Genomic DNA, 9635 nt, shown 5'->3' with positions numbered 1-9635 from the left:
AATGGAATAGTGACTATGTAATTTAGGATGTCACATAGAATGTATTGAGTGAAGCGCTGGTATCGGGTGAGGGCTGGGTGTGTTTTCTTCCTCATCACCAGTGGGCTCTGTTATAGGCACTTGAATAAACCTTGTCTATTTTATTCGTTTGACTCCATCGCTTCATTACACTGCCTCTCTCATAAAATTGCCTCTGCTTCAACCATATGACAGTGGGCAAAAATATATTACCCTCATTTTTTCCAAAATATCCCACTTTACACTTTTAAAATGTTGACAAGCATACCACACTTTCCCTGGCCTCGCACCTGATCATACCTGGTACTCTATGTTTATTATTGGTGTAATCTTTGACGATTATGTAAACTACATTACAACTAATTGTAAAGCGCTACAACACCACCAGGCGATGTCCACGCTCTAAAAACCTGCATAAATAAAAACGTTACTCTAATTAAAACGTCCGTCAACCCAGTCACAGATAGTTAGATATAAAATGACTACGAAAGCCGGGCAAAAGCGATCAATCGCCATCTTTGCACCTCAGTAGTTCACTTTCAGCTATGGAAATAAAGGCGTAGAAAACAGATAATTGTAGAAATAGATTATCATAACATAATTCAACAGTAATGTACATTCTTACGAAAATGTGTAAAATCAAATATTTACATATATTTATCTATTCCCTTATTTTTAATGCGCCTGTCAATAAAAAAATACAATTACATTTTTAATATGTTTTATGCTCTATTTTTTGTTGCTTTTGTATTTGGTATGAAAGTATGTTTACAAGACGTTCTTTGAAGGAAAAAAAAAGACGTTCGCTAGTTTTTGAACGAGAGCTGCAGGCCGTCTCTTACGTCCAGTTTGCGGGTAAAAGCCGGAAAAAGACCTGTGCTTCTCCGCTGACAATGGATTGTCCTCTTTCTTTGACTGCTGCCCAAGCCTCTAGTGATTACTGCCGTTTCCAGAGCAACGGAGCCCGGAGGCGGTGCCTAATGCGACGTCAGAATCTCGCTGTCTGAGTGAGAACGAACGCGAGATCTCGAGCCGCGGGATTCCAAATGGCGGCGATGGGATACGAGTTCAAACACAACGGAGGCGGCTTAGTCCCCGGCCCATGAAGCGGATCCGCCTCACCCGCGGGAGCCCCCGGGCGCAGGAGGAGGAAGAGGACGACGGGCCGGAGCTGGACCCGGAGGAGGGTAAGGACCCCATGTGCAAAAGCAGAGGAATGTGCGAGCTGTCAACAGAGGGGAGGGAGCACTACACCCGGGAGATCCTCTCACTGACAGCTGGGTCAAGACCTCCGTTCGGGTGGTAGCTGCGGCGTCACACCGGGGATCTGAGAGTTCACCCTAATTGTGGATTCTCCCTGGTGCAAGGTGAACGTCTCTGGGGTGCAGGAAAGTAGGGCATTCCCTGCCAGGAGTTTTACTTATTCCTGCGAGGAGGGAGTCCCACGGGCTCCCAGCTCTTTATAAGATCCCTTCTTCACCTCACCCTGTATGCGCTGCCTTGGTGCACACTGCGCCTTCTTTGTCCTTTCTTAGATCTGCTTGAGTGGCTCGTTCTTTTTCTCCAGCTGAGATGGCCATATTATGACAGAATCCGTTCCTTGACTCTGGTCTACTTTCCATTCCCTCGTCTTCCCACTCTGATGCTGTATATTCTGTCTCTGTTGCCGACTCTGATCACTACCTCCGGCAGTCATCCTTTGTTGCCGGCTCGCTTGTCTAGCTCAGCTGCTCTGCGTGCTCCTGTGCGGGATCAGGGCACCTTCACTTTCAGCGTTTGCCTTTCCCTGTGATAGATTGCATCCTCCGGTCCATTCCCAGCGCAGGTCATTCGCCACCTTACCTTCTCACAATGGGTCGCCCTCCCTAGTGCACGCCAGTCTCCTTGCTCTCTCACTGCGCACATCTCGCATTTCTGTCGGTGTGCTGCTTTACCTGGGCAGTTTCTTTCTGTCCTGTGCTTCCCTGTCAGTGGCGCTTCTTCCCTGTCAGTGGCGCTTCTTCCCTGCCCGGTGGTGTGTGCTTCCCTGCCAGTGGCGCTTCTTCCCTGCCCGGTGGTGTATGCTTACCTGTCAGTGGCGCTTCTTCCCTGCCCGGTGGTGTGTGCTTTCTTGTCAGTGGCGCTTCTTCCTTGCCCGGTGGTGTGTGCTTCCCTGTCAGTGGCGCTTCTTCCCTGCCTGGTGGTGTGTGCTTCCCTGCCAGTGACGCTTTTACCTGCCCAGTGGTGTGTGCTTCCCTGTCAGTGGTGTTTCTTCCCTGTCAGTGGCGCTTCTTCCCTGCCCGGTGGGGTGTGCTTCCCTGCCAGTGGTGCTTCTTCCCTGCCCGGTGGTGTATGCTTACCTGTCAGTGGCGCTTCTTCCCTGCCCGGTGGTGTGTGCTTTCTTGTCAGTGGCGCTTCTTCCTTGCCCGGTGGTGTGTGCTTTCTTGTCAGTGACGCTTTTACCTGCCCGGTGGTGTGTGCTTCCCTGTCAGTGGCGTTTCTTCCCTGTCAGTGGCGCTTCTTCCCTGCCCGGTGGTGTGTGCTTCCCTGCCAGTGGCGCTTCTTCCCTGCCCGGTGGTGTGCTTCCCTGCCAGTGGCGCTTCTTCCCTGCCCGGTGGTGTATGCTTACCTGTCAGTGGCGCTTCTTCCCTGCCCGGTGGTGTGTGCTTTCTTGTCAGTGGCGCTTCTTCCTTGCCCGGTGGTGTGTGCTTTCTTGTCAGTGGCGCTTCTTCCTTGCCCGGTGGTGTGTGCTTCCCTGTCAGTGGCGTTTCTTCCCTGTCAGTGGCGCTTCTTCCCTGCCCGGTGGGGTGTGCTTCCCTGCCAGTGGCGCTTCTTCCCTGCCCGGTGGTGTATGCTTACCTGTCAGTGGCGCTTCTTCCCTGCCCGGTGGTGTGTGCTTTCTTGTCAGTGGCGCTTCTTCCTTGCCCGGTGGTGTGTGCTTTCTTGTCAGTGGCGCTTCTTCCTTGCCCGGTGGTGTGTGCTTTCTTGTCAGTGGCGCTTCTTCCTTGCCCGGTGGTGTGTGCTTTCTTGTCAGTGGCGCTTCTTCCCTGCCCAGTGGCGTGTGCTTCCCTGTCAGTGGCGCTTCTTCCCTGCCCAGTGGTGTGTGCTTCCCTGCCAGTGACGCGTCTCCCTGCCCGGTGGTGTGTGCTTCCCTGCCAGTGGCGCTTCTCCCTGCCCTGTGGTGTGCGCTGCCCCTTCTCCCTGTCTTGTGATGTGAGCTGCCCTGTCTGGTTCCCTTCTCCTTGCCCTGTGGTGTGTGTACTGCCATGTCAGGGGTGTTTGTTTCTGCTCTATGGGTGTGCTGCCCTGCCCTCTGTGCCGTTTCTCCCAACCATGTGGTATGTGCTGCCCTGTCCGTTCCCCTTCTCCCTGCCCTCTGGTGTGTGTTTCTGTCAGTGCCGGTTTACCCAGCCCTGTGGTGTGTTTTTGTGTCAGTGCCGTTTCTCCCAGCCCTGTGGTGTGTGCTGCCCTGTCAGTGCCCCTTCTCCCTGCCTTCTGGTGTATGTTTCTGTCAGTGCCCCTTCTCCCTGCCTTCTGGTGTATGTTTCTGTCAGTGCCCCTTCTCCCTGCCCTCTGGTGTGTGTTTCTGTCACTGCCGTTTCTCCCAGCCCTGTGGTGTGTGCTGCCCTGTCAGTGCCCCCTTTCCCTGCCTTCAGGTGTGTGTTCCTGTCAGTGTCGTTTATCCCTGCCCGGTGGTGTGTGCTTCCCGGTCAGTGGCGCATCTTCCCTGCCTGGTGGTGTGTGCTTCCCTGTCGGTGGCGCTTCGTCCCTGCCCGGTGGTGTGTGCTTCCCTGTCAGTGGCGCTTTTCCTGCCCGGTGGTGTGTGCTTCCCTGCCAGTGCCGCGTTTCAATTCTCCATTGTGTGCACTGCCCTGTCAGTGCCGCTTTTCCCTTCCCTGTCAATGACGCTTCTCCCTGCCCTGTGGTGTGCGCTGCCCCTTCTCCCTGTCTTGTGATGTGAGCTGCCCTGTCGGTGCCCCTTTTACCTGCCCTGTGGTGTGTGTACTGCCATGTCAGGGGTGTTTGTTTCTGCTCTATGGGGTGTGCCTCTGTGCCGTTTCTCCCAACCCTGTGGTATGTGCTGCCCTATCAGTGCCCCTTCTCCCTGCCTTCTGGTGTGTGTTTCTGTCAGTGCCCCTTCTCCCTGCCTTCTGGTGTGTGTCTGTCAGTGCCCCTTCTCCCTGCCTTCTGGTGTGTGCTGCCCTGTCAGTGCCCCTTCTCCCTGCCCTCTGGTGTGTGTTTCTGTCACTGCCGTTTCTCCCAGCCCTGTGGTGTGTGCTGCCCCGTCAGTGCCCCTTCTCCCTGCCTTCTGATGTGCGTTCTGTCACTGCACCTTCTCCTTGCCTTCTGATGTGCGTTCTGTCACTGCACCTTCTCCCTGCCTTCTGATGTGCGTTCTGTCACTGCACCTTCTCCCTGCCTTCTGATGTGCGTTCTGTCACTGCACCTTCTCCCTGCCTTCTGATGTGCGTTCTGTCACTGCCCCTTCTCCCTGCCTTCTGATGTGCGTTCTGTCACTGCCCCTTCTCCCTGCCTTCTGGTGTGTGCTGCCCTGTCAGTGCCCCTTCCCCCTGCCTTCTGGTGTGTGCTGCCCTGCCTGTACACGGGACGCCAGTTGGAGAAGAGAGGGTGCAGTTTTATGAAGGGCAGCGGAGCGGAAGTGATTTGCAGCGTAAAGCACTAAAACGACAGAGAGAGTGAATTACGGAAATTGAGATATAAGGCGAGACCTATACAAATGATATCGATTGGGAGACTTTAGACAAAAGTGCAGGACTTGAGAATATAAGGATACTAGTCCCTCCGCCAAGCTAATATAGCAACAGATAAATCATAAAGCACCCGTGGAAAAAATAGAAAAAACATTGAAAATACTTAAGGCAGGTTCAATTTGAAGATAAGCCCTGACGAAGCCGAAAGGTAGTTAATAACCTCGGCGAAACGCGTTGGTTGGGATTGGATCTACACAAAAAAAGAAATAAAGAAAGAAAATCTTCGTGGAAACTTTTGGATGTCTTTTTGTATGGACTATAGCTGACTTTGGGCTATTATAAGTTGGAGTGCTTCAAACTTTTTGTTAAATTGAATGCCCTGTCAGTGCCCCTTCTCCCTGCCTTCTGGTGTGTGCTGCCCTGTCAGTGCCCCTTCTCCCTGCCTTCTGATGTGTGCTGCCCAGTCAGTGCCGTTTCCTCCAGCCCTGTGGTGTGTGCTGCCCTGTCAGTGCCCCTTCTTCCTGCCTTCTGGTGTGTGTTTCTGTCAGTGCCCCTTCTCACTGCCTTCTGGGGTGTGTTTCTGTCAGTGCCCCTTCTCCCTGCCTTCTGGTGTGTGCTGCCCTGTCAGTGCCGCTTTTCCCTTCCCTGTCAATGACGCTTCTCCCTGCCCTGTGGTGTGCGCTGCCCCTTCTCCCTGTCTTGTGATGTGAGCTGCCCTGTCGGTGCCCCTTTTACCTGCCCTGTGGTGTGTGTACTGCCATGTCACGGGTGTTTGTTTCTGCTCTATGGGGTGTGCCTCTGTGCCGTTTCTCCCAACCCTGTGGTATGTGCTGCCCTATCAGTGCCCCTTCTCCCTGCCTTCTGGTGTGTGTTTCTGTCAGTGCCCCTTCTCCCTGCCTTCTGGTGTGTGTTTCTGTCAGTGCCCCTTCTCCCTGCCTTCTGGTGTGTGCTGCCCTGTCAGTGCCCCTTCTCCCTGCCCTCTGGTGTGTGTTTCTGTCACTGCCGTTTCTCCCAGCCCTGTGGTGTGTGCTGCCCCGTCAGTGCCCCTTCTCCCTGCCTTCTGATGTGCGTTCTGTCACTGCACCTTCTCCTTGCCTTCTGATGTGCGTTCTGTCACTGCACCTTCTCCCTGCCTTCTGATGTGCGTTCTGTCACTGCACCTTCTCCCTGCCTTCTGATGTGCGTTCTGTCACTGCACCTTCTCCCTGCCTTCTGATGTGCGTTCTGTCACTGCCCCTTCTCCCTGCCTTCTGATGTGCGTTCTGTCACTGCCCCTTCTCCCTCCCTTCTGGTGTGTTTCTGTCACTGCCCCTTCTCCCTGCCTTCTGGTGTGTGCTGCCCTGTCAGTGCCCCTTCCCCCTGCCTTCTGGTGTGTGCTGCCCTGCCTGTACACGGGACACCAGTTGGAGAAGAGAGGGTGCAGTTTTATGAAGGGCAGCGGAGCGGAAGTGATTTGCAGCGTAAAGCACTAAAACGACAGAGAGAGTGAATTACGGAAATTGAGATATAAGGCGAGACCTATACAAATGATATAGATTGGGAGACTTTAGACAAAAGTGCAGGACTTGAGAATATAAGGATACTAGTCCCTCCGCCAAGCTAATATAGCAACAGATAAATCATAAAGCACCCGTGGAAAAAATAGAAAAAACATTGAAAATACTTAAGGCAGGTTCAATTTGAAGATAAGCCCTGACGAAGCCGAAAGGTAGTTAATAACCTCGGCGAAACGCGTTGGTTGGGATTGGATCTACACAAAAAAAGAAATAAAGAAAGAAAATCTTCGTGGAAACTTTTGGATGTCTTTTTGTATGGACTATAGCTGACTTTGGGCTATTATAAGTTGGAGTGCTTCAAACTTTTTGTTAAATTGAATGCCCTGTCAGTGCCCCTTCTCCCTGCCTTCTGGTGTGTGCTGCCCTGTCAGTGCCCCTTCTCCCTGCCTTCTGATGTGTGCTGCCCAGTCAGTGCCGTTTCCTCCAGCCCTGTGGTGTGTGCTGCCCTGTCAGTGCCCCTTCTTCCTGCCTTCTGGTGTGTGTTTCTGTCAGTGCCCCTTCTCACTGCCTTCTGGGGTGTGTTTCTGTCAGTGCCCCTTCTTCCTGCCTTCTGGTGTGTGTTTTTGTCAGTGCCCCTTCTTCCTGCCTTCTGGTGTGTGTTTGTCAGTGCCCCTTCTCCCTGCCTTCTGGTGTGTGTTTGTCAGTGCCCCTTCTCCCTGCCTTCTGGTGTGTGTTTGTCAGTGCCCCTTCTCCCTGCCTTCTGGTGTGTGTTTGTCAGAGCCCCTTCTCCCTGCCTTCTGGTGTGTGTTTGTCAGTGCCCCTTCTCCCTGCCTTCTGGTGTGTACTGAACTGTCAGTGCCCCTTCTCCCTGCCTTCTGGTGTGTGTTTCAGTCAGTGCCCCTTCTCCCTGCCCTCTGGTGTGTACTGAACTGTCAGTGCCGCTTCTCTCTGCGCTGCTATTGTCACCTGAAGGAGTGTCACTTGCCCGTGCCCGTCTTTCACTGCTCTGCTCGATCAGTGGCCGGATCTAGCATCTTATATTTTTTTTTCTCCAGCTGTCTCGTCTTTACTCTAACTAAACATACATTTGTTTATTACCAGTGCACATTCTTTAGAGGCAATGGCAATAATATCTATGAAAGTGATAGTGCATACGGGTGTGTTTGTTTTTTAAAATGTAGTGATCATAGGTGAACCTTTAGAGGATTACTAAAAGGGCATGGGAACTTGTATTATGACACTAACCTACGGAAGGCTGTCGCGAACGGTTATGTGCATGCACTCAGCTTAGGACATTTTTGTTGAGACCTTCAATGATATATGCAATTCGCTGTTATATTGTGTCGAGATTGCTTTGGCTGGTCGTGCTAATATTCAAAGTACAACGACCGTTGCCAAATGACATTGGTGTAAAGAACATAATCCCTATGTAAGCAGTTCCTTTCGATTGAGCAGTGTAATAAACATTTCTTTCATCTTATTAAGCTTTAGAGCGGTCAGCCCATCTGTTCAGATGGCGTCAACGGGCATCACTCTTCAAAGAGCAGGGGTTGTGCGGGTTACTGTTTTACGCGGGTCCCATGGCTGTAAATGTTCCCTAAAAACTATTTGTTATCTTTAATTGACGCACAGAAGACGCTTCGCATCCAGTGACTGTTTTTCGAGGGCAGGTAAAGCCAGTAGGGTGGCCAGCTAGTGCGACCCTAGTTCTGTTCGTTTTTATACTGAACACGTTCTGTAGTGGGAATAAATGATGCAAAAACAACCTTTATATTGTGTTTGACCTAAAATGTAAAGGAGCTTAACATAGCATTTCGGAGGGACAGAAAAGGAGATTGCTTCTAGGCTCACATGGATTAGCTTTTGAACACAACTCTCGTTGATATCCTGGTAAATTCTAAATGGCACAAAACATCATTTGAGTCCCACATTGGAAGTTTGTGCTGAATTTTAGCACTCAAACCTATACACCTAACAGCTGTCACCCAACCACAAACCAGATTGTCACTTTAGCCAAAACATCGGGTTCAGAGCCCCGGTGTATAGTGGTCTTTAATGGAAATCTGAACGTCAGTTATGTTGGCATTTGGGACTGTCTATCATCAAGTTATCGTAGCATATCTTTAAATCTGAGGGTCTTTTCATATGATAATGGGATTTCCAGCTATTGGTTGCGTGCTATAGGTTGGAGTGTGTAGTTTAGTGATTGTGTTGATGAATGTGTGTGTTTGCAAATAGCACACCCTGGTACAGTATAGAAAAAGTTCAGTGCTGAACAGTGTGCACAGACTGAATGTGTATGCTGCAAGTATGTTTTCTTGTAATGATACAATGCATGGAGGTAACAATGTTGGACAATAAGTGTGCTGTGGAAGTACACTGAGTGCAAGTGTGCCTGTAATGGTACATTAGGCGAAGGATACTGGATTCCATCTTGGGAAGCTCAGGCCTATCTGGTGAAGAAGACATTAGTAGAGGAATATCCCCAACCCTCTAGATAGCTTTGTGTAATGCTGCATTCCTGTGTGCTGGGTGGGACACAGTGGAGGAAGGGGCCCTACCTTTACACTTGAAAAGGTTGCTCTTTGGTTCTGTACTAGAGCTCAAGGAGAAGGGTCCTGGACACATCTCAGGAACAGAGATGGTGCTGATAATGGAATCATAAAGAGTAGAGCTTGGAGCCTGGAATTAGCCTTTTGATGCACATATCACTGTGGCTGACGTCCAGGTATGAACTCTGGTCACTCTTATGAATTGTGTTGTGGGCCAGTCATTTTGGACTCGTGCCTGCATGACAGTCATCCTTTCTTGGACAAGAAGAAAATAAGTGACCACTTTAAAGGAAATGTGGTCCCTAAATCACATTTTGGTGTCTGGAACTGGACTGTAAGTAGGGGAGGTTGAGACCCCAAAATTTGTCATCTGCGAAACAGCAGACCGTGCGCGAAGGGGGAGCTTTGTAATACTTCTGCCTGTGACTAGGAATTGGGGCAAAGGCCGGCTAGCCTTCCTGCTGGGTGAGGGGACATCACCCAGGAAAACAAAGACCACCTGCCTTGGAGTCTGGAGCACCAGTGCCTGCCTGCTTTCCAAGACCATTGTGCCCTGTGAGAAAGAGAAGAGTTGGGGGGGAGCGAGGTTCCATGGGGAGCCCTGTTGAGAGGACCCTCTGAGCGAAGTGCAAGGGATCGGTTGTGCATTGATCGGTCATTGTCCGCATGTAGTGTTAGTTCCCATTATTCCATGTGCATATCATTAATCCTTTGCATTTGTAGAGTTAGAAATAAAAGACCTATTTTTCTTATAAAAGCAAGTATTTGACGGGGCATTGATTTATTGTTCGTACTGTTTGCACTTTTAGTTATGAGTCATGTTCACTCACCTGTATCTATCCCTCCCCTGAACCCCACCCTGCAAGTAAGCCATTGAC

At 50.9% G+C, this 9635-nt stretch overlaps 1 protein-coding gene across 1 annotated transcript in view; it reads left to right on the top strand.

Moving 5' to 3' along the window:
* Positions 1–983: 983 nt before the first annotated feature.
* The window catches only part of LIN9 (lin-9 DREAM MuvB core complex component), a 604858-nt gene continuing 596206 nt past the window's right edge, over positions 984–9635 (top strand). The window contains exon 1 of the mRNA XM_086926178.1: positions 984–1205. Within this exon, the coding sequence (XP_086782304.1) occupies positions 1121–1205 (85 nt within the window). The 5' untranslated portion in view covers positions 984–1120. The remainder of the gene's footprint in view (positions 1206–9635) is intronic.

Source organism: Lissotriton vulgaris, chromosome 6 (genome assembly GCF_964263255.1).
Source record: "Lissotriton vulgaris chromosome 6, aLisVul1.2, whole genome shotgun sequence".
NCBI lineage: Eukaryota > Metazoa > Chordata > Amphibia > Caudata > Salamandridae > Lissotriton > Lissotriton vulgaris.
This window is presented reverse-complemented; position numbering and strand designations above follow the sequence as displayed.